Raw genomic sequence first — 24715 nt, 5'->3', positions numbered from 1 at the left:
GTTGTTTCCCAAGTGTCTCCTGCAGCCACTCGCTCCCAGGAGTTCCCCGAGGTTGGTTATAGGGTCACGTGACCGCCTCACTATGAAATGACTTGAGTCGGTGAGCTCTCATTAGGATTAATATTTCAGGGATCCTTGGTATTTTGATTTGTTTTCTGAGATTGGGTTTTATTTTATCTGGTATTTCAGTTCATCTAAAGCTCGTGTTCTGTACATGTGATGTTTGTACCATCGACTGTTAATGGAAGTTCAGCGTTGTCTGTCTCTACACTGTGGTGCACTTAACTTGTGGATTTTTTATACTAAAAAATGTAGAATAAAGACTATTTTGAAGATTTGAATAAAGTGATGAAGTTGCATTACACCTCACTCCAGGCTTTCCTTCCTTAGCTTGTGTTCGGATGGCTCCACGTGCACCACGTCTTTTATTTCCCACCCAGGTGTCAGCTGGTGCTCTCCTGAGTGATGCTGTGGTGGAGGCGCACTGGCACACACACTGCTGTACGACCAGCACTCAGGAGGCAGCGGCAGGTTGATCTGGTCTACAGAGTTGAGTCCAGGACAGCCAAGGGTACACAGAGAAAACCCTTCCTCCCCTCCCCCCCTTTTCCCTTCTTCGAGACAGGGTTTCTCTGTGTAGCCTTGGTTGTCCTGGACTCACTTTGTAGACCAGGCTGGCCTCAAACTCACAGCGATCCACCTGCCCCTGACTCCCAAGTGCTGAGATTAAAGGCGTGCACCCTGTCTTACCTGGGGGATGGAGGGGGAGGACTAGCTTCACTGGTGGGACAGTAGGTGGCTGGGCTTCTCCAGCTCCCTCTGAATACACATGGGGAGCTGGGAATAGTGGCCTTGCCAGGATTGAGGTCAAACCCGCTCACTTCTCATGTGTTTCATGTGTGGGACATGTCCTCCTAGGTCCTCCTTGTTTCAAACTCCTGAATTGTTGGGGGAACTTGTGCAACTTTAACACATGCAGGTGAGTTAAATAAGTGAGAGAAAATGTTGCAAAAACGGTTAAGCAAAATAAACAAAAATGTAGTCCTTGTAAATGAAAATGTGGCTTTCATACTGTTTAATTTGGATAAAAACAGTGTGAGTTTGGGGGATGGTAGGGCTCAGATCACACAAAGGCAAGGCAGGGACACCTCCTGGCCTGAGACCCTCCTGTGGCATCCTGCTTCCAGGAAGATGACCCACAGCTACACCAGAGTGCTCACTGGGCAGCTCGGGAGGGGACAGAGTGGATCAGCCTGTGACCTCCCTTCACATGGCCTTCCAGCTCAGGCACGGCCCCACCTTGTTGGCCGTGCTGGCCTGGCTGTAGCATGTAGCAGCTTTCTCCATGTCCTGGGCCCAGGAGTTGGTGATGCCTGCGGTGGCTATGTCCTGGGAGGTGAGTGGCTTTGCCCACATCAAGGCCACTCAGCGGCTTCCGAGGTCCCCTAACTACAGAGTCGGGGCGTCTGGAGGTCAGATGAAGTACTCTTCCTTCTCCCTGCCCTTGGCTGAGTCGCTCTCCATCTGGACGATGGCGCTGGGCTCGCCTTCTGCAGGCTCGTAGGTGACATAGCTGCCTTTGTTCTTGTACAGGTAAAAGAAGATGAGGGTCACCACTGAGAGCAGAGTGAGGAACACCACGGTGATGACAACTTGGAAAGGAGAGGAAGGGAGACGTGTTTCAGTCCTCCAGGGGCCACCTGAGTTAGGGCATGTGTCCTAGTGGGCTTCCCCCTCAGACAAAATGCAGCTCCCTCCCCAACCAGCTCCCAGGGGGAAGTTAGCTTATGCCAGCAGGAAGGGCCTTTAGCGCAGCTTCCTGAGGCTCTCTGCTCTTCCTCTCCCACTCCCGCCCCAGCTGAGCAGCGCATGCACCAATGCCTAGCATGGATTGGTCACGCCTCTTCATCTTTTCACAGATCTGCATGACAGCCAGAATGGACCCAGTTGGTCCCTGATGTGGCTTCTCCTGTGGAGAAAGTCTTAGCTGTCACACTGGGCTCCGGGCTGTCTCTGCACTGAGCCCAGAGGCGCCTTGGATTGGTTTCCTGGCTTTGTTACCTGCAATGAGCGCTGTGCTGGCCTCTTCCGCTTGTGGGGACAGTGTCTCAGGGGCCTGGAAAACTGGCGTGGTCATCAATTCTGGGAAGTTGAGGAAGGGAGAAAAGGAACCTGTGACTCTGTGTCCTTGACGTGTGTCACCTCACTGTCCCTGTTCCCAAGGTCACCACCTAGTCCTGGAGAGGTGCTCCCTGAGGAGCACCAGCTGCTCCTCCCAAGGACCCAGACTTTATTCCCGGCACCCACATCGTGGCTCATCATCACCATCTCTAAATCCAGCACCAGAGGATCTGATGTCCTCTTGCAGCCTCTGTGGCCATCAGGCACACATGTAATACACAAACACACATGTAGGCAAAACACTCATCTACATAAAATAAAGATAAAAAAGTCCATCAGTTAGTGTCCACAGTAACTCCAAACAGAAGACAGCGTTCTACCAGTAGAATAGTTAAAGATAGGCAGGCGTTCAGGAGGCAGAGGCAGGCAGCTCTCTGTGGGTTCGAGGCCAGCCCAGTCTACAGTGTGGGTGACAGGACAGCCAGGGCTACACAGAGAAACCCTGCCTCAAAAAATAAACAAAAAAATAAGGGGTTAGGTTTTTTTTGTTGTTGTTTTGTTTTTTTTGCTAGGGGTGGTGCCACATCTAAACTTAGCACTCATGGCTGAGATTGTTCAAGGTTGTCCTGTGCTACATGGAATCCTAGGCTAGCCTGGGCTATATGGGAAGATCCTGTCTCAAAGCCTGAACTGATTGATTTTCAAATGTGACCTGTACTTTACCAGCTGTATGTCCCCTCCCCCAAATCACCAAGTCTCTGTCGGGACCTCAGATGCTCACTGGAAGGTTATAATGCCTTGTTTATAGGGTTGGGACACACAGCACTGTAAGGAACACATCAAGTGCTCTGTGTGTGTGTGTGTGTGTGTGTGTGTGTGTATTTACATGATGCAGTATCATAATGTATCTTGTCCATTTTTCAGTGTTCTACATACCCTTTAATCTTGCCTGTGAGGTGTGCGTGTCTGTATGAGTGTGCATTTGTGAATTTTGGCATATGCATACCACGGTGCCCTTTCAGAGGTCAGGGACAAGTTCTGGGGGCCACCCTTGCCTTCCTCTTTGTTTGGTACAGGCTCTCTTCTTGTTCTCTGTTGCCTATGCCAGGCTAGCTGTCCTTCTGAGGAGTCTTCTGGCTTGGCCAAGAAAACAAATGCACGCTGCTGTCAGGTGGCACTCACCTTTAAGCTCAGCATTTAAGGGATGAGGCAAGGGGATCTCTGTGAGTTTCAGGCCAGCCAGTGCTAGTGAGACTCTTTCTGGCCAGGTGTGGTGGCACACACCTGTAATCTTAGCACTTGGGAGGCAGACACAGGAGGATCTGAGTTCAAGGCCAGCCTGGTCTACAAAGAGAGTCCAGGACAGCCAAGGGCTACACAGAGACAGCCTCTGCTGGGATTGAAGGCCACTGTCCCCCTTAATTAGCATTTTGATGTAACTTTTTGAAGAAGTAACTTGAAAGGTCACTGCAGGATTGAGGTGTCCAGGGGAGCCACCATTTTCTTCAGTAAATAATTTACTGAGCCTGGCCTAGTGGCTCGGACCCATAATCACACCTCTCAGGAGTCCCCTGCATGAGGTTTACAATGAATTGTAGGCCAGCATGGCACTGTGAGACACTCAAACACACACACACTGGGGTTGGGGCAGAGAAAAAGGGAGGGAGGGAGGGAGAGAGAGAGAGAAGACAAGAGACCCACTAGAGGGCTGTGGGTTGAGCCTGAAGGTACAAGTGAGGCTATTAGTGCTGCCTCCCACTTGCTTTGCCAAGAGCTGTGCTAGTCACTGAGCAGAGTGCACAGCGTACCACAGAGCCCAGGTCACATGTTCTGAGCACACTGCAGGATCAGAAGAGCAGCAGAGAGGACTGAGCAGACATTTCTGCCCAGGGTAGCTTCTGTGGAAGCCATATTTGAATGGTACCAGGACTGGGACTGGAAAGGGCTATTCTCACTCAGCAGAGCCAGTGAAGGATCAGGACTCCTGTTCCGTGCCTCATATGGTAGCACTGCACACAGATGAAGTGACATCAGCTGCATGAGTCGGGGCACAGAGGGGTCAAGAGTGTCAAAGGGCCTGTTTTCAGAGGCCACCAGGAACCTGTCACCTGCCCTTCAGGGATGAGCCGCCAAGAATGCTTTCCAGCCTCAAGGCCAGGCCACACCCTTCCTCATTTTTTTGCAAGGTGGGGTGGGAGGGTGAGACAGGGTTTTTCTACAAAGCCCTGGCTGTCCTGGAACTCACTACATGGACCAGGCTGACCTTGAACTCACAGAGATCCACAGGCTCCTCCTCCCCCTGGGGGTGCAGGAGATGGAACTCAGGTCATTAGGCAGTGTACATGTCCAGCCATCCTGACCGTCCCTTCGCACCTGCCATTCATGTGGTTTATTATGCCAACATTGCAGGGCTACAGTGTGACTAAAGTGAGAACACCCAAAGAGCTGGGATGTAGCTCAGCTGTGGTGTCACATGCACAGGTTTGGTGGGTGGTTCACAACTTCCTGTAACTGCAGCTCCAAGGGATCCATCACCTTATTTTAGTCCTTACACGCAAGTGCACACACATAGAAATGCACATGCATAGAGACCTAAGAGATCCTATGTTAATAGCAGTACTTAAATTATGAGGGCCAGCAAGATGACCTGCAGAAAATGGCACTGGCTATGCAAAAGCCCGGTGACCTGAGTTCAAGCCCTGGGACCCTGTAAAGGTTTTGAAACAAGTTTTCCGGCCAAAAATTGACTTTGAGACCCCTGCCTCCACTACGGGGTACCGTGAGTGCAGGCATGCATCTTGTGCTAGGTTTTTTGTTTTGTTTTGGTTTGGTTTTTTTGTGACAGGGTTTCTCTGTGTAGCCTAGGCTGTCATGGACTCACTTTGTAGACCAGGCCGGCCTCGAATTCACAGCAATCCGCCTGCCTCTGCCTCCCAAGTGCTGGGTTGAAAAGCGTGCGCTACCATGCCTGTCAATCCTGTGCTGGTTTGTATGTAGCACTTAGGGATAGAATGCAGGGCTTTGTGTGCATGCTAGGAGCAGCCAGGGATGTTAAATGGAGAAACCTTGCCTCTAAAAACGAAACAACAATAAACAGAGAACCAGCAAAAACGAGGTCTGCACATCTTTGAGACACAGAGGCAGGAGGATCCCTGTGAGTTCAAGGCCAGCCTGGTCTACACACATCTAGAGAGGCAGAGCCAGTCTCTAACAATCAACAAAACCAAACCAAAGATGTGAAAGCAGTAAAGAGAGCAGCCCCTCAGCCCCGAGGACGGCAGGGGACAGACCAGGGCTGAAGGTCAAGTGCTGGTGGACAGTTAGTTCTAAGGAGGCTGTCACTGTGTTTGTCTGGAGCCTAATTATAGAGGACCAGCGGTGCCTCAACTGCCCGGTCCTGTTTTCTCTGTAAGCACTCTCATTCTCAGTGTGACTGCGTCATTTACAAAAAACGCGCATGAAGCCTCCTTTGGGAAATGCTCAGGTTAGAAGGTGCCTTGAGCAGCCACAGGGGGCTCCGTGCCGCTCAGGGTGCCGATCACAAGGACAATTTCCAAAGTGTTACATTTGGAAAAGGAGGGCGTGTGGGGCTTGATGGAGTGCGTAGTGCGTAACTTGGTGGTCTCAGGCTAGGGCGAGAAGGCAGGATGCCTCTACCCGGCTAGCCTCCCACGCCCAGCCCCTCCCCCACCCCTCCCTATCCCCCACAGGGAGCAGCAGGAATCAGGAGGAAGCGAGGAGGAAGTGGGCAGAAGAGAAGCTCAGCTGGGCGTGGCGTGGCGGCACCCAGGACAGTAATTCCAGCAACTGGGAGGAGGCCTGTGAGATGGTTTGAGGTCAGCGGTCAGCGTGGGCTACGTAATGAGACCTTGTATCCAAATCAGGAAGAGGAGAGAGGAAATGGCACCGAAAGCACAAACACAAAAGGGTCGGATGAATGACAGCCCACCCGGAGGCACTTACAGACCCAGCAGCTGAGACCTCCCCGACGACACTGGGGTTCTAAGAGGCTGGTACAGTCACTGGCAAGGGCTAGGCTGGCTGGGGTCAAGTTACAGAGCAACACTAAGTCGGGGCAGGAACTGTACGAGGAAGCTATTACATATTCCTTAGATCCAGATGCCAGAAATGGAAAAGTGAAGCCAGGAGTGGTGAGGCAAGGAAGATTGCCCGGAGCTCAGAGGAAGCTGTCTTAAAACCTAAAGATATTAATTCAAGCTGGGCGGTGGTGGCGCACGCCTTTAATCCCAGCACTTGGGAGGCAGAGGCAGGTGGATCGCTGTGAGTTCGAGGCCAGCCTGGTCTACAAAGTGAGTCCAGGACAACCAAGGCTGCACAGAGAAACCCTGTCTCGGAAAACAAAACAAAAAACAAGATATTAATTCAACAGCCAGGAGTAGTGGTGGGAGGTTCTTAATCCCGGAACTCAGGAGACAACAGAGCTACACGGTGAGACACTGTCTCAATAAATAAACAGATAAATAAACATTTTAAAGTTAGTTCAGTAAGTACTGACTGTATATTCTGTGCTAGGTGCTTGACCAAGACAGCTAAGTTTACCTAGACTCCACATCCACCGAGGGGCCAGTGAGATGGCTTGGTGGGTAAAGGGGCTTGCTGCACAGTGACGGAAACTGGACAACCAGCTTGATCCCAAGAACGTGCATGAAAAAGGCCGAGAGGACTGACTCCACAAAGCTGTCCTTTGACCTCCACAGGTGTGCCACAGTATACACACAGACAGACAGACAGACAGACAGACAGACACACACACACACACACACACACACACACACACACAGCAGTCCCTCACAGGCCTCCTGATTTAAACAGAGCTCAGGCACGTAGTCTTGTTTCCAAAGTATTTCCAGGAAGTGAGCGGCTGATGTCACCAGAAGCCACAGTAGTCAGGATGAAGCAACCTCACCATAGATCAGCAGGCGATCAGGCAAACAAAACACAGCAAACAGACACAGGCCTGCAGCTTTATTCCACCATAAAACAAGGCAGGAGGGAGGGATGGGGGCGGGGAGAAAGGGAGGGAGGGAAGTGGGGAAGGGAGGGAGGGAGGGAGGGAGGGAGGGAGGGAAGGGAGGGAGGCAAGGCTCAGCCCTCAACTGGCTCCGTTTGCAGAGGACCAGGGTTTAATACCCAGCGCTCACATGACGGCTTCACAGCCACTTGTATAGCTCTGGCTCCTGAAGGCACACATGTACACAAAACAAAAATAAAGGAGGGAGGAAGGAAATTCTGATGTGTGGTACAACCCAGGTGAACCTAGAGGGCACGCTGTTCTGTCAGATGAGTCACCCTCGAAGGACAAATACTGGGCAGCTGTGGCAGCACACAGATTTTACTCCCAGCCTCAGGAGGCAGAGCAACCTCAGAGGCCGAGGCCAGCCCGGTCTACACGGAGTCCAGGGCCGCCAGGGCTGCACCCTGAGGCCCTATTTGTTTTAAAGAAAAATATTGTATGATTGCATTTTTTTTTTGTATTTTGTTTTTGTTTGTTTTGTTTTTGGAGACAGGGTCTCTCTGTGTAGCCTTGGCTGTCCTGGACTGGCTTTGTAGACCAGGCTGGCCTTGAACTTACAGCGATCCGCCAGCCTCTGCCTCCCGAGTGCTGGGATTAAAGGCGTGAGCCACCACACCCGGTTTATGATTGCATTTATTGATGACCTGAAGTAATCACATTCAAGAGGTATAGAGACAGAACACTTAATGGGTAGAGTTTCAGTTTGGGATGCTGAAAAGTGGTGACGGTAAATGTCCTTGAGTGGCACAGACTGAACAGTTAGAAGGGGACAAGTTTGCCTGGTGTGTGCATGGCTCTGTGTGCAGTTCCCAGCAACGCGCGCGCGCACACACACACACACACTCGATTTTTTTCTTTTTTTCCCGAGGTAAGGTTTCTCTGTGTAGCCCTGGCTGTCCTGGATTCACTTTGTAGACCAGGCTGGCCTCCAACTCACAGCGATCCTCCTGCCTCTGCCTCCCAAGTGCTAGGATTAAAGGCGTGCGCCACCAAGCCTGGCTTTCTGCATTTTTTTAAATGGAGATTTTTCTCATTTTTAGGTTATGTGTATGAATGCCTTGAAAACAACAGAAAACAAATAAAAAATGCAGACCTTGATTCAGTATGTGGGGGGCAGGGACCCTAGAATTCCAAATATCACAGTTGAAATCCTGAGACCACCATATCCTCAGGCTCAATCTAGCCTGAGGGTGAGCGCGCTTGCGCACGCGAGCGTGCGTGCGTGCGTGCATGCGTGCGTGTGTGTGTAGGGAAACCAAGTCCCCAGACTCATCGACAGCCAGCGGCACCGGGGAGGGAGGGCACTGTGGACTTCCCCCTCCACTGACGGTCCACGAGTGAGCACGGAGTGCGGGGGTGGGGTGGGGTGGGGTGAGGTGAGGAGCAGCAACCAGCACAGGAACTGTCAGAAATCATAACCTGTGTTGATTGTTTCCCGGGGCTGACCGCCTAGCCTGGGGCCTCACGCATGCGCATGTGAGGTGAATTTACGCAGCAGGCGCTCAGCCAAACTCTTTAAAACCCCAAGCCGCAGCTGCTGGTTTATGCAGATGAATTTTGGGTAGCTTGTTATGTGGCAACACATAATTCAAACGCTGACTTTAAGGGATCCCTTTGTGGCTCCGACGACAGGCTAAACGTGAAATGAGAGCCGAAGCTGGTGCATCCTAAACACCCAGATGGAGAGCTTTTTCCTGGCCGGGTCTTGCAGTGGCCCAGTGAGAAAGTGGCCAGGCCCCCTTGAGGCAAGGACCACAGGGCTGGGTGTTGGCTGGAGCCACAAATCTATGGCCTGAGTAACAGGAGAAGTAGCTCCTCCTCAGGAGCAGAGGGAAGCTGGGGCGTGATCAGATACCCAGTAAATCAAGAATAAATCTGCTGGGAGTGGTGGCGCACGCCTTTAATCCCAAAACTCGGGAGGCAGAGGCAGGCGGATCGCTGTGAGTTCGAGGCCAGCCTGATCTACAAAGTGAGTCCAGGACAGCCAAGGCTTGTCTTGACAGAGAGAGCTTGTCTCAAAAAAACAAAACAAAATGAAACAAAAAACCGTAGAAGTCATTGTCCACTCAAGACAGGCGGCTAGGAAGATGGCCCTGGCCCTGACCCCAGGCTGGTAGGTCGGCACAGCACACACTGCCAGTCAAATCGATCAGCACCTGGACTTTTGTTTCATTTACCACGCCCCCAAAAACGACTTTCACAAGACAAGTTAGAGCTGAAAGCAAAGGTGTGATTTAGGGCAGGTTCAAAAAAAAAAAATGGGAGGAGGAACTGGAGTTAGAATATAAAGAGTGTGTGTGTGCGTGCACGCGTGTGTGTGTGTGTGTGTGTGTGTGTGTGTGTGTGTACGTGTGCGTACACCTGTGCATGCATGTGTGCCAAAGGTCGATGTCAGGTATATAATTACTCTTTGTTGTTTTTTTGTTTTTCAAGACAAAGGTTTCTCTGTGTAGCCCCGACTGTCCCGGAACTCACAGTGATCCACCTGCCTCTGCCTCCCGAGTGCTGGGATTACAGGTGCCCAAGGCACCGCGCCCAGCTCTCACCTCATCTTTTGAGACAGTGTCTCACTGATCTGATCTTATGAGTGGCTACCCCGCCCCATGATCCCATCTGCACCCCCCACCCCCTCCCCAGCCCTGGACTCACAGGCCTGCTTTGCTCGCTGGTTCGGGCTTTTTCTGTGAATGCTGGGGATCTGGTGGTCCCCATGCAAGCCACCCTACGTCCACCCCATGACTTCATTTTGTTTATTTATTTTGAGACAGCATTTTACTACGTGCCTCTGGCTGGCCTCAAACTCACAGCCCGAAGTCTGGTCTTCCGGAGTTTTTTCTGTGAAGGCGAGTAAAGAAGTGGGGCTGTTGCTGGAGGGCGCTGACGACTGTTTTTGCTTTTAGAATGGAGAAACGCCAGTAGGTTTGTGTACAGACTCAGGAATGACCCAGAAAGAGCAAACAATTGATAGGGTGTCCTGGGAGGGATTGGATCTAATGCAGCAAGGGGGGGGGGGTTTGTCTGAAGACAAAAGCAGAGGACCCGAGTATGGGTGCAGTTGACGCTGCCATCAGCGGGGCACAGGGAGGCGGTGGAGGAGGATGCCCTCAGCAGCTCTCTTCTCAGAACCTTGATTTGCTTAAGATCATCCCTGAGTGAGGATGAGGAGGGTGCTTAAAGATATTCAAAGGTTTGGACGTGAGGTCCATCCTTGGTGGTTTGACCCTAGGTGCTGTATCGACTTTAGCTGCTTCTGTTTTGTTTTGTTTTTTGTTTGTTTTTTGAGACCCAGTTTCTCTGTGTAGCCTTGGCTGTCCTGGACTCGCTTTGTAGACCAGGCTGGCCTCCAACTCACAGCGATGCACCTGCCTCTGGCAGGATTAAAGGCGTGCGCCACCACGCCTGGCTGACCTTAGCTGCTTTTGAATCTACACTGCAAACCATGGCCTCTTGCGAGTGCTGGCATTACATGCACGCTCCATCCAAACTGGCTATTTGTGATTTTTCAAGATGAAAACACAGACACCAACAACAAAGTAATCTAAATCCAGGAAGCCTGGCACCCAAAGGGTGGGGGCATCTGGGCTGTGGGTGTATCAGTGCTTGTTCGGGCTTTGCATGTGGAAGGCCCTGACTTTGATCCCGGTTCTTGTCAGTTTCCCCCCTGGCAGCTTCAGGGTGGGTAGGTAGGTGGCCAGAGCAGAGGCCCCCAGCTTAATGGCTCCGCCCAGATGCTAACCACCGCGGCCCCTTCAGAGCTTCTCACACACCTTTATTTTTGTTGACCCAGATAACTGGCTGATTTCTTTGTGCCTCTTGTCTCCAGGCCACGCCAAGTCTCTTATCGAGAGGAGGCATCAGATCCGCTGCCACCCAGAGCTGCCAACCTGCTTATTTGCTCTACACCTGCCCAGGCAGGGGCCACTCCCACACTCCTCCCTTCCTTGGGAACCTGCTCTGGGAATTGGGTCCCTTTCTGCTGCCTCTCATGTGCTCCGATGGCCTGCTGGCTGCGTGATGGAGGCCTTGGAAGCAGCAGACCGTATTGGGAAGAACACAACTTGGGGAGTAACTCGGGCTTGGGAAGTAACTCGGCCTTGGCACGAGGCCCTGCTTAGCTGCACCGCGGGAAGTTTTTCTTTTTTTCTTTCCTTTAAGCTGGGAAGTTTCCCTAATCACTGAAAAAAGTCTTAACTTCCTCAAACTCAGTTTTCGCCTTGATAAAATAAGAATAAAAACCTGCTCAGTGTGGTGAGAAATACGTCCAGTGGAAAGCCCTAAGTGTCTAGTGCATGGCTGAGGCCCGCCTGGGAGGAGGCCAGGTGACCACCGGGTGGCAAGGGATGGGTTTTACCTGGTGGGGTGGCCCACTGCCAACAGGGCTACGGACACACATGCTGGCACCTTGGTCCACAATAATCTCAGAGGCCTATGGAAACATCTTTTGGTGATTCTAATGACTTAAACTTACTTTAAAATCAAGATAATGGGCTTTTAAATCAAATATTAAGATTTCCATACAGTGAATTAATAATTAAAAAAAAAAAGATTCATTATGTGTACAGTGCTCTGTCTGCATGTACACCTGCAAGCCAGAAGAGGGCATCAGATCTCATTATAGATGGCTGTGAGCCACCATGTGGGTGCTGGGAATTGAACTCAGGATCTCTGGAAGAGCAAGCAGTGCTCTTAACCTCTGAGCCATCTCTCCAGCCCTGTGAATTAATTATTAATTACAATATCTTCATCCATAAGTACTCATTATTATAGACATTGTTTTTATTTACTTTAGTTTTTTTTCATCCTGCCTCAGATTTTTTTTTTTTGTTTTGTTTTTCAAGAAAGGGTTTCTTTTTGTAGCTCTGGCTGTCCTGGAACTCACATATCCACCTGCCTCTGCCTCCTGAGTGCTGGGATGAAAGGTGCCTGGCTTATAGACACTATTATGTTAACACTATATATAATATCTTATCTGGTGAGGTTGAAACCATACATTTTCAATTTTTTCATCTTTTTAAACAGAGGGACAGAGGTGGGTACAGTGTGATCCAGCACTCCTGGGGGTCCCTAGGGAAGCCTGGCTGAGGAGGAAGGCTGTGAAGAGGCACGGCAGGAGGGTGGAGAAGAACAACTCAGGGTGCCGTGCACCCCATCCTGCAGGGAACCTGCTGATTACTGGTCCCTCTCTCTCTCCTCTTGAGCTTGGATGCACGTTTGCTCAGACCCAGTGGGCAGGAAACCGTATGCGACGTCCTACGATTCCACGCCACGCACGTCACTTCACATCACTTGCCGAACCAGGAATACAGAACTCACCAACAGTATGACAACAACGGAATTTAAAAAAATGGGAGGCAGAGGGCAAGGAGCCATGGAGACGGCTCAGCAGGCCAGGGCACTTGCTGCCAAGCTGACTACCGGAGTTAGAGTCCTGGACCCCAGTACGGACTCCGGAAAGTTGTCCTCTGACCTCCACATGGGTGCAATGAGATGGGGGACAAACATGTGAACACAGTCGTGAACAGGCACATCTCCAGATACCCAGGTGACCAACAAGCACATGAAAATGCGGCTGGACATCACTAGCCATTAGGGAGGCCAAGTCTCAATGAGATACCATCTCACACCCACTGAGCCCCCCAGGAACATGTGTCGGAGAGGAACCTCCGTGCATTGCATGTGTGTGTGTGTTATATATGTGTATACACATATATACATTATATACACATACATTAGTATACACACACACATATACATTATATATATAATTGCCACATAACAAGAACTCCACGTCTGTATACATGCCCAAGAGAACTGCAAGTAAACAGCAAACATTACATGGAAGTGCACACATACGATAGAATATGACTCGGACTTCAGGAGAGGAAATGCTGACTCTTGCTACAATGTGGATGACCCTTGTAGCATTGTACCAAGCGAGCGAAACAGTTAAGACACAAAAGGGCAAATACCCAAGGGACCCTCACCTAGAGAGTCTGTTGCAGAGTCCCTCTCCTACTTGGTAGCCTTTGCCCACCCTGTCCTCTGTCCACTTCGTCTCACTAGATAATTAGAAACCTGCGTCATGGGCCTCGCTAGTCCCTGGGGACTTTTGCCTTGGTTTTTGCCTTTCCCCGGCGTCCTCCCTGGTTTTCATCTCTACACAAACAGCGTCACTGGAAGTGAGCATTTGCTCTCCTGAAAAAATGAGACTGACTACAAGACAAAAGACGACAGCTCAGGGGTTTGGTCCTCCCACACCTTGGCTAGCACAAGGTGAAACCAATCAATATGCAAATAATCTGTCTGTGTGCCGGCCCCAGCCTGATTAGGAGATGAAAGGCAAGACTCAATTCACACCACCTAAGATCCTTGCCCGTCACACCTGCCGGGCGGGGAGAAGTGGATTAAAAGGTAGGACCTCTTTCAGCCGCAGCTCACCACCGCCTGGCTTCTAGCATTTAAAACACACTCCACACGCCTCTTTCGGAAGGGTCCTATGTAGCCCCAGCTGGACTTGAATTCACTACGTAGTGGAAGATATAACCTTTTAGTTCTGGTCCTCCTGCCTCTACCTCCCCAGCTGCAGGGAGAAGGAACCGCAGGCACAGGCCATCAAAATAGGTTTCATCAAAAAAAAAAGTTTCATCTTGCAGGACTCGCTCCATGCTTGGGACCCGGCCCAGGCCTGGCAAGCATTCTACCGTTTAGGCCACATACCGAGTCCACCGGTGATCTTTAGAAGACTCTTTTTCCACCCTTAACTCCCGGGGTGAATGTAAAACTGGCTCCTTGGGGCTTAAAAGAACTTAATCTGTGTCCGGAACTGGCCAGGTCCAGCCTTGTAAGACAGCACTAAAGCGCTCGCCCTGGTTGGATCCTGCTTCCTCCCGGGGCCTTTTCCTGTGTGAGGCTGAGAGCGGAGGGAGGAGGGTCTCCCAGTTACACTGAGGCCTCCCGGAATTCAAGACCGGTTCAGCTGTGGGGAGGGGAATACTGATTATTGAACAGTTGTTCGTCTACTCCGTGTATCCCATCGCCTACCTGCAGGAGGAGGAGGAGGTGTAACCGGTAGGCTGTCCATCCTTGCTGAGGACACAGTATCTCGTCGGGTCAGATCTGTGGGAAAGGACAGAAAGGGATGAGGTGGGCCGGCTGCTGAGGTCGCACCGCCTGGAGATCCCAGGAGAGCCTTTGGCGCCCGGTTTCCCCGAGTCCCCTTCCCGCTGGATGTGTCCTCCTCACTCTTCCTTTTGGCTCTCCCCGACAATCTAATCCAGAGCAAATCGCTCCCCAAGAGAGCAGATCCGGGCCCAGGTGTACCAGGGACCTGTCTCGGTTGGCGACTCTTTCCCCCAGGCCTGGGAAAGTTGACCAAGGGTTGGCAACTGAGCAACCCGCCGGGTTCCGCCCAGGCGCGATCCGGGGACCTCGCCAGGCCACCTGCGTTACCTGGGCTTCCAGGGCTGAGTCCGCCCCGCTCCCCGGGGACCCCGCGCGCCCCGGGCCCACGCGCTCACGGCCGTCGGAGGGCAAGGGGGTCCCCGCAGCTGCGCGCTACCCGCCCGGGGTCCGGTTCCAGGAGCAGTGGCGGCGGCCGAGGCCTCTCGGGCGGCGCGCTCACCTTTCCAGTCCGACGGGCGGCGGGGCCGGGCCGGGCGCCGCGCGTCCTTTTGAACTCGCCGGGGTGGGAGCGGCCGAGAGTCGCCCAGGCCGCGCCCGGGACCCCGCGACGAGCGGCCGCCGAGCCCGAGCCGCGGTGGGTGGGACAGGAAGGAGCGCGGGGCCGCCCTCCGCCGGTTCCCCCGGGAGGAAAGGCCACTGTCCGGAGCCGCCGCTCCTCCCTCGTGCCGGGCTCCGCGGGGGTCGGCACCGCCCGCGGGCGACGGGCGCGCCCCGCAAGAGCACAGTCACGCGCGGGCCCTCGCGGCGGGGATCCCCCGGTGTCCGCGCACCGGACCGCGGGGTGGCTCAGCGAGCACCTCCCGGGGCCGCCTGGACCTTCCGCGCGCGACCTTCACTTGGGGCACTGGAGCGTGGAAGGGGAGGAGGTGTGGCCGTGGTCTGGTCCAGATTAAAAGTCCCAGCGCCGCTGCCTGCCAGCTGGGTGGCTGTGAGCAAATTCCTGCGCACCTCAACAGCCGGTTACCTAAAAAGGGGACCGAGAGTGGTGGCGATTCCTATAAAGCTGTTTCACAACCCTGATCCTGTCCCGTGGCAAGCGCCTTAATTTAAATACTCGTGAGCTGCTGCTTGACTCACGGCAGTGGCAGGAAACGCTCCCAAATTAGAGGACTTGGTGACTAAGAGAGTGTAATCCTATAGAGCACAGGCTGTGTAAGCTAACACAACTTTCTCTTGATTCTCTGGGGCAAAGCTGTGTGAACTCGCGGTGCCACAGTGGGGCTGGAACCTCGCCTGGCACATAATATGTGCTCAGTAAACACTGGCCTGTGCTAACTTGGCTACCCACTAAGAGTCAGGTCGGACCTGACCAACCACACCTGGCTGTTTTGTATTGTTTGTTTTTTCGACAGCCCTGGCTGTCCGGGACGCAGGGTGATTTGTAGGCCAGGCTGGTCTCGAACTCACAGAGATCCACCAGCCTCTGCCTCCCAACTGCTGGGATTAAAGGCATGGGCTACCACGTCCGGCCCACACCTGGTTTTCATAAAGTCTTTTCCCCTTTACAATATAACCTTAATTTGCTTGGAGGGAGAGGGTAGCTGGAGAAAGGCTCAGACTTCAGTTTCCAGCATCCGTTTGTAATTGGATCCACCTGCTCAGCATGCACCTGTTAATTCAGTCCCTGGGGATCCGACGCCCTCTTCTGGTCTCCACGGGCACATGCAGGCACACATAAAAATTGTTTGCCGGGGCTGATGGGAGGGCTCTACAGGTAAAGACACTTGTAAGCCTGACAGGTGTTTTCAACCTGTGGAAGCCCATAAAGGTGGAAGGCCGGAACACACTCCACAAGCTGTCCTATAATCTCTGCGTGCATGTGCTTGCACACACACACACACACACATTGTGCCCACACACAATATTTTCCTTTTTGGTTTCTCAAGGCAGTGGTTCTCTTTATAGCTCGTAATAAATATTTTTCAAAGGCTTGTTGATGTATGATTTTCCCATAGGCATTTAAGTACATTAAAAAGCATAAGGCTGAGCGGGTCGTGGTGGCGCACACCTTTAATCCCAGCACTCGGGAGGCAGGGGCAGGTGAGGTGAGGAGAGGTGAGGCTGAGCTGGGGAATCGGTGACCTCCAGGGTTCTCCAAGGTGAGCGTAGGCCCCAGAAGCTGGAGCCAGCGCCATCCTTTCATCAACAGAGTTCCAGGGAGCTCAGGGCGGACAGGAGACCAGTGATCCTTACCTTCACCTCACTGTCTTGGCTTTCCTGTGCTGCTGCTGCTACTGGGGTGCAGGGCAGCCCTCTGCGCCCTTGCCTTTTCCCAGACAATGTCTGGATAGTTTGGTACCCAACTGTGATGGACCGCCCTAGCAAAGCACATGGGCCCTTTCCCCTGCCTCCTTGGAAACGTCAGTAGAGCCACATGCCAACAAATGCCACGTTCACAACTGCAGCTGCGCCGCTGTGGTAGCTGTCACAGACTTCTCCCTCCTTCAGACTGGAAGTCTAAAGTTGGTTGTGGGGCCCACCCCCCCCCCCGGGCCCACCCCCCTGGAGGAGAAGAGAACAAGACAGCAGCAAAACCCCTGTAAGATCTCAGCTTGTGTGTGTGTGTGAGCACTCATGCACTTGCTCACTCGCTTGCACACATGCCACAACACATATGAAGTCAAAACACAACTGTAGGGAGCTTCTCTCCTTGCATCATGTGGGCTCTGGGATAAAGCTCAGGTCCTCAGGCTTGGTACCAAGTGCCCTTAAACACTGCATCACTGCCCAAGATGCCTGTTTGTTTTTAGACAGAGTCTCATGTATTCCACAGGGGCCTCAAAACTTTCTACATAGCCAAGGATGGCCTTGCACGTCCTCCTGCTTTCTCCGCCGGGGGACTGGTCATGGCCTTGCAGGTGTGTGCCGCCATGACGGGTTCATGTGGCTGGGGGTCAGGTCCAGGCCTTCATGGATGCTAGCCAAGAGCTCTACCGGGGGAGCTACTCGTGCAGCCCCAGGGCTTGTGGCAGATGGGGAGTGTGGAGGAGCCTCCTCCTCTCCAGGACCCCCTAGTTGCACCTGGAAGTAGTGATTATGAGAGCCCCAGGAGGGGAGGCTTTCTGGGAGAGCTGGTAAAAGTGGGCAGTCCGGGTTTTGAAAATCTCTCGCTCAGGAAGCACTTGGCCTCAGGATACTGTACAGAGAGCCTGTAAAGGACAGTCTTTTTTTTTTTTTTTTTTTTTTTTTTTTGAGACAGGGTTTCTCTGTGTAGCCTTGGCTGTCCTGGACTCACTTTGTAGACCAGACTGGCCTTGAACTCACAACGATCCACCTGCCTCTGCCTCCCGAGTGCTGGGATTAAAGGTGTGCGCCACACCTGGCAAAGGACAGTCTTTTAAAACAAGAACCGCAGGGCTTGACTTCAGAAGAATGACTCCTAAGGGTTGGGGCCCAGGAAACCGCGCCCCGTCGTGGCTCTGACTCTTCAAGGTCTCCCCACCACAGGTGAGTGCCTGCTGCTCGTCCTGGTGGCCACTGTGTACATCCACAGGCTCACCGCAGGACAAGGATGGGCTGCTCACCCACCCTGAGGGGGCGTCTGGTGGAGACAGACGGGCACATCTCTGCACTCAATCCTCTGTGTATGGAAGGGTTGGGAGGCGGCGTCGATTAAGGAAGTTCTTCCCTGGCTGATGAAAAGGTACCTCAGTTGCCAGCCTCTCCCTTTGCTAGGCTGTGTGTGCACTAGGCACAAAGTGGAAAAACCCACTCCCACATATAAACACAAAACCCCAGCTCCTGTGTAGACACGCCTACCGGAAACCTACCGATAACTGGTAGGTTTGTGTCCTGTGTTAGGGAACTGTGGGGCCCCTAGAGTTAGTGTTTATAGCCCAGGGCATAATGATGTACAATAAACAGTCTATAACAGCACTATACAGTTGGATAAGCCTCCACCCCTGCACACACCCTATAAACAATCATAACAGTAAAAGCTATGGTGCTGCGTAACTCCAGCCAAGGCTCTCCTCACCCAACCCCACGTTCTTTCCTCCTGTAATCATAGATGCCTTGTCATGTTGTCCCTGCCCTAGCGGTGGCAGTCCTCACTCCCACTTCCCCGCTGTGGGATGGGCACAGTGTGCAAAAGGAACGAGCCAGGTTGTTTCTCCAGTGTACGTGAGCCTGGAGAGTGCAAGGTGCCCAGGCTGGGGCAGCAGATCTCCCCCGCCCCAGGGAGTCCCCAGGCTGGGCTGGTCTTCCCTGTGCCTAGCTGTTCTCTCAGCTCTATGACTGCCCTCTGTGGCTTCATTTTGTCCATTTCTTGCCTGCGACCAGAGGGTCCAGGCTACCCACTTCCTTCTGTAGTCTTTCAAGCTTGACCTTGGCTAGTTTCTCACCAGTGTGCACCATGGCCATCGTCAACATGGTGACATGCTCGGCGTCATCACAGCTGTCCTAGTGATCTTCTCCCCTCATGTTTCTCCAGCACCTGGTACTGTCACTTAGCACACAGTAGGTCTCATTCCATGCTTAGCAATGACTGGCTAATGTATGAAGAGCAAAGGTAGGTTGGGCATGGCAGCACACTTGTAATCTTAGCACGTGGAGACGGAGGCAGGAGGACTAAGGATGGGAGCCAACCTGGGCCACCCGAGACCCTACTTCCAAAGACCAAAGGGGTGTGTGTGTGTGTGTGTGTGTGCGCGCGCGCGCGCGGCGGAGGTGGGGATGGGAGGATGGAACGACAGGCAAGGGAACACGTGACAGGACCCGAGAGCCACCGTGTTTTCACAAGTTAGCTCCGACAGCAAATGACAAGGCTTGGCCTAGGACTTCTGACCCCACACTTAATGTCATCCCCACCACGGTCCATGTCTGCACCTCCCGCTCCTGGGTTTCATAGCTGCTCCTGTCTGGCTCAGACCCTGATGCACCCAGCTCTGAAGGCCAGCCCTCCCCCACGGTACAAGCCTGTGTAGGCGTGCACCAGGACGGAGCAGACTTAGGAAGCATGCCGACAGGATGCTGGTGCCTGGGGTCAGGTCTAAGTGGAAACCAGCGTTCAGGGCAAGACTCCACACCTAGTCAAAATCACACTTTATTTAGTAATCTATGCCAAGTGAGTGGACAGATGCATGTCCTCCTCTGCGAATGTGTAAATGTGCCTGCAGATGCTTTTCTTAGCAGTACCGAAGCCCTGGTTCTGTGAATGCTCAAGCCTTGGGGGATGTGCTCCTCCCTCAGGCCACTGCAGACTCCAGCAGCACTGCCTGACAATGTGGAGTGGGTGTGGCTTGAACCCTTGACCCTGGACAGATGAGGCTAGGGTCTTGGCAGTTTCTCTTCAGAGTTCTGTATTTTCATTTGTAAACACCTAGGAGGGAAAAATGGCCGTGTTACATGCTGACCTACTCAGCAGGGGTAGAAAACCAACTGTGGCTTCTGCTGCCGGTGGCGTGGTGGTGCTGGCTGCCGGGGTTGCCCCAGGGAGGAGCTGTCGGTTTTGGGCGCACAGCCCCTGTGGTACGGTGTGCAGAGGAACCTGCCCATCAACTGCAGCAGCTGTTCTCCTAAGAAATAGATGCCATTCACCGGGAGAACGCTGAGGTGTTCCATACCTCATGACTCCACTCACATCACCACTCTGGCTCACATTCTGAGGTACTGGGCTGCACTGTGTGTGTGAGCAAGTGTAAGAATGTTTCTGTGTGTTCTGGATTGCATCACTCTTTAGAGCAAATATAAGCAGGCTGAAGGGAACCCACACGATCGCTGGGAAGGTGGCATGGGTTGCTTGTAACCCCAGCATTGACAACAGCTATGTATGTGGCCGAGGGTGGGTTCGCCCAGGTACTGAGTCAGCAGGTCTGTGTGTGCCGCTCTGTTCAGCTGACAGGGGTGAAACAAAGGCTCCATGCATGATCGGTGAGCTCCACCCCAGGCCTCCTTACCTCTTCGTGAGGCTTGGGTGCTGTGCTGGTGTTTGCTTCTGGATCCGAATGGATGTGAGTCTGAGGGCCCTGGTCCTGCGAAGGCAACAGTTCTGCCAGTGAGAGAAGGTCAGCCTCCCCAGTCTCACCATGGAAGGTCTTCTGTGCCTCATATTTTCCCAGAGTCATAACATGCGCAGAGTCTGACCCCATCCTCCCAAGCCTGAAGCATCAGGTAGGCTCTCCTCTGTGCTCTTTGCAGATTTAGTACTACTACTAATAAGGTTTGAGAGGGCTGGAGACATGGTTCCGTGGTTAGGAGCACTGGCTGTTCTCCCAAAGGACCTGGGACAATGCTCAGCAACCACATGGCGGCTCACAACTGTATGTGGCTCCAGCTCAGGGACTCTGACTCCCCCACACTAACATGCATACGTGCAGGCAGAACATCAATGTATGTTAAATAAAGATTTTTTAAAAACTTAAACTGAAATGTAATCAACCGAGGACAACCACACTGCAAACCCTCCTTTGGAAAAGAGACACAGTTATTAGCACATGGCAGCTCACGACCATCTGTAACTCCAGCTCCCGAGGACCCGGCACCGTCTTCTGGCCTTTTTGGACAGCAGGCATGCATGTGGTGCACAGACAGACATGTAGGCAAAACACCCATACACATAAAATAACACTGAAACTGCTTGAGAGGCTAGCCTGGACTACTGTCTCAAAAACAATACTAAGTATAGTAACTTCGGATCTTTCTTCTCCTGCGCTGGGGATCAAACCTAGAACCTTGGCTATGCGTGGCACGGTTTCCGCCAGGGAGCTGAGGCGCTGTCCTCTCGGAGAGGCCTTTTCAAAAGAGAAATGAGAAGTGGCCACAGTTCACTTGCTCAAAACCCTGGGCTACCCCACATGCAGCTACAGCTGTCCAGGCCTGCACCTCACTCCCCAGCACATGGCGCGGGAAGGCTTTCTGTCCTGCTCTGCCGGGGCCTCCAGGGCCTCCTATGGCCCAGGCTGGAGGCAAAGCCATGCTGAGGACAGATGGCAGGACACGGCCTCTGCAGTCAGCCGAGGGCAACTCCCTATCTGTCCACCATGGTCCTCACTGCACCAGGTTCTGAAAAAACCTGCACGTCAGAGCAAGCGATGCAGGACGTAGCCACACAGCTGCCCGCCCTGGATGACTGACTGACAGCCCCACAGCTGTCACCCTGGATGATTGCAGCCCCACAGCTGTCACCCTGGATGATTGACAGCCCCACAGCTGCCCACCCTGGATGACTGACTGACAGCCCCACAGCTGTCACCCTGGATGACTGACAGCCCCACAGCTGCCCGCCCTGGATGACTGACAGCCCCACAGCTGCCCGCCCTGGATGACTGACTGACAGCCCCACAGCTGCCCGCCCTGGATGACTGACTGACAGCCCCACAGCTGCTCACCCTGGATGACTGACTGACAGCCCACAGCTGCCCACCCTGGATGACTGACTGACAGCCTCACAGCTGCCCACCCTGGGTGACTGACAGCCTCACAGCTGCTCACCCTGGATGACTGACTGACAGCCTCACAGCTGCCCGCCCTGGATGACTGACTGACAGCCCCACAGCTGCTCGCCCTGGATGACTGACTGACAGCCCCACAGCTGCCCGCCCTGGATGACTGACTGACAGCCCCACAGCTGCTCACCCTGGATGACTGACTGACAGCCCCACAGCTGCCCGCCCTGGATGACTGACTGACAGCCCCACAGCTGCCCACCCTGGATGACTGACTGACAGCCCCACAGCTGCCCGCCCTGGATGACTGACTGACAGCCCACAGCTGCCCACCCTGGATGACTGACTGACAGCCCCACAGCTGCCCGCCCTGGATGACTGACTGACAGCCCACAGCTGCCCACCCTGGATGACTGACTGACAGCCCCACAGCTGCCCGCCCTGGATGATTGACAGCCCCACAGCTGCCCGCCCTGGATGACTGACAGCCCCACAGCTGCCTGCCCTGGATGACTGACTGACAGCCCCACAGCTGTCACCCTGGATGACTGACAGCCCCACAGCTGCCCGCCCTGGATGACTGACTGACAGCCCCACAGCTGCCCACCCTGGATGACTGACTGACAGCCCCACAGCTGCCCACCCTGGATGACTGACAGCCCCACAGCTGTCACCCTGGATGACTGACTGACAGCCCCACAGCTGCCCGCCCTGGATGACTGACTGACAGCCCCACAGCTGTCACCCTGGATGACTGACTGACAGCCCCACAGCTGTCACCCTGGATGACTGACTGACAGCCCCACAGCTGCCCACCCTGGATGACTGACTCACAGCCCCACAAGGGCCCTCCCACGGTGGCCTGGGCTATCTTTGCTGGCCACAGGCAGGAGTAAGGTGGTGTCACTTTAGAGGCATCAGTATCTAATCTCCTCTCCCTAATACCTATGTGACCCATGTTCTTGCTGTTCTCACTGCTGAAACAGCAGCTCTCTGACCCAGAAATCTCTTTAAAACTGCAATTTAGGGTTGGAGAGATGGCTCAGTGGTTAAGAGCACTGCCTGCTCTTCCAGAGCTCCTGAGTTCAATTCCCAGCAACCACATAGTTGCTCACAACCATCTATAATATATGATGCCCTCTTCTTTACTTATATACAGTAAAGAAAATAAATAAATAAATATATTTTTAAAACCCTGCAATTTAGGCCCCATTTCCATGTCCTTTCCCACCTCTTTATATCGTGTGTGTGTGTGTGTGTGTGTAGATAGGGTTTCTCTGTGTTATCCTGGAACTCTCTTTGTAGACCAGGCTGGCCTTGAACTCACATAGATCCGCCTGCCTCTGCCCCTGAGTGCTGGGATTACAGGCATGTGCCACCACACCTGGATTTTCCTCATATCTCTTATCACTACTAAATTTTATCTATTTCTTTCTGTTTTTTCTTTTGCCATTAAAAAATGTCTGTATGTGTGTTGTATGTGGTGTGTGTGCATGCATATGTATGTGGTATGTGGTGTGTGTGTTTGTGTGTGTAGATCAAGAGAGTTTCAGGGGGCTGACGAGGTTAAGAGCACTGTCTGTTCTTCCAAAGGTCCTGAGTTCAATTCCCAGCAACCACATGGTGGCTCACAACCATCTATAATGCGATCTGATGCCCTCTTCTGTCCTGCATGTGTACATGCATGCAGAACACTGTATACCTAATAATAAACAAATCTTTAAGAGAAGAGGGAGTTTCAGAAGCCCTTCTCTATCAACCTATAACTAGTCTTCAAGAAAGTCTCTCCCTAAATCCAAACTGCATAGTTTTTAGGTTTGGTGGAAGCCCCAGTGACCTCACCACCCCCATTTCTCTGTCTCCTGGAGCTGGGGTGCAGACACCATAGATGCCCATCTTGCCATGTGGAGAGGCGCTTGAACTGTAGACTCAGGGTTACACAGCAAGCGCTTTCAGTTGCTGAGATGGACTACCTGTTCCAGCCCTGGTCTGTCGGACAGGGTCTCATGGCGCCCAGAGTGGCGTTAACTTATCACAGAGCTAAGGATGACTGGGAATTTCTGATCCCACTGCCTCTACCTCTGTGGGATTATAGGCCTGTGCCACACACTGGTTAATGGAGTGGTAGTATCTAACCCAGGGCTTAGGTACGCCAGGCAAGCATCTAACTCAGCCAGGCCCCAGACTGCTGTCACTGCCTTAACCCATTTTCTAGAAAAGAGTCACGAAGCACGGGCTTGACTGTGGCTGTGACTGTGGCAGGGAGTAAATCCCGGCGCTGTCCGGTTAGTCGTCTTGCTGTGAGGTTTGTGTGTATGCATGCTCTGTGCACATATGTGCGTGTGTGTGTGTGTGTGTGTGTGTGTGTGTGTGTGTGTGTGTGTGTGAAGAGCACACATGTGCCTTGTCAGGGAATGACTTTAGGAAGTCAGTTCTCTTCCACAGTGGGTCCCAGGAATTAAACTGAAGCTTTTGTAGCAAGTACTTTACTTGCTGGCCAATCTGTCAGCCCAGATCTCTCCTCATTATCACATGCTTTACATATGATTTGAATATGGCCTGGAGAGAGCAGGCTCAGTAGTTAAGAGCACTGGCTGCTCTTCCAAAGGACCTAACTTTTTTTTTTTGGTTTTTTTTTTTTTTTTTGAGACAGGGTTTCTCTGTGTAGCCCTGGCTGTCCTGGACTCGCTTTGTAGACCAGGCTAGCCTCGAACTCACAGCGATCCGCCTGCCTCTGCCTCCCGAGTGCTGAGATTAAAGGCGTGCGCCACCACGCCCGGCCAAAGGACCTAACTTTGACTCCCAGTATCTACACGGCTCACAACCATCTGTTCCAGGACATAATGCCCTCTCTGGTACCAGGCACACACACAAATGGTGCACATACATATGTGCAAGCAAAACACACACAAAAAAGTTTAAACATAAATTGAAAAAACCCCCATATATTTAATAGAACATACCTTGATTTCCATAACCTAACAGAGAGTCA

General features: G+C 52.8%; 2 protein-coding genes across 3 annotated transcripts in view; both read right to left on the bottom strand.

Annotated features, from left to right (window-relative positions):
- Nucleotides 1-1058: 1058 nt before the first annotated feature.
- On the bottom strand, nucleotides 1059-15314 carry SMAGP (small cell adhesion glycoprotein). Of its 2 annotated transcripts, none has more exons than XM_084802879.1 (4): nucleotides 14606-15314; nucleotides 14198-14272; nucleotides 2062-2142; nucleotides 1059-1652 (listed from the first exon to the last, which is right to left on the bottom strand). In XM_084802879.1, exons 2-4 carry the CDS (start codon nucleotides 14235-14237, stop codon nucleotides 1474-1476), a joined length of 300 nt encoding a protein of 99 aa, XP_084659005.1. In that variant the 5' UTR covers nucleotides 14238-14272; nucleotides 14606-15314; the 3' UTR covers nucleotides 1059-1473. The 2 variants fall into 2 exon arrangements, with proteins under 2 accessions (XP_084659005.1, XP_084659004.1); XM_084802878.1 differs by having other exon boundaries at nucleotides 14778-15314.
- Nucleotides 15315-19366: 4052 nt separating this feature from the next.
- BIN2 (bridging integrator 2) overlaps nucleotides 19367-24715 on the bottom strand; it is a 28791-nt gene continuing 23442 nt past the window's right edge. The window contains exons 11-12 of the mRNA XM_084802880.1: nucleotides 20236-20310; nucleotides 19367-19658 (exon numbers count right to left, since the gene is read on the bottom strand). Coding sequence (XP_084659006.1) covers nucleotides 19629-19658; nucleotides 20236-20310 — 105 coding nt within the window. The 3' untranslated portion in view covers nucleotides 19367-19628. The remainder of the gene's footprint in view (nucleotides 19659-20235; nucleotides 20311-24715) is intronic.

This window comes from Acomys minous, assembly GCF_964271855.1.
Source record: "Acomys minous genome assembly, chromosome: 12".
In the NCBI taxonomy this organism is placed as follows: domain Eukaryota; kingdom Metazoa; phylum Chordata; class Mammalia; order Rodentia; family Muridae; genus Acomys; species Acomys minous.
Note: the sequence above shows the minus strand (reverse complement) of the source record. Positions and strands in the feature narration are given on the sequence as shown.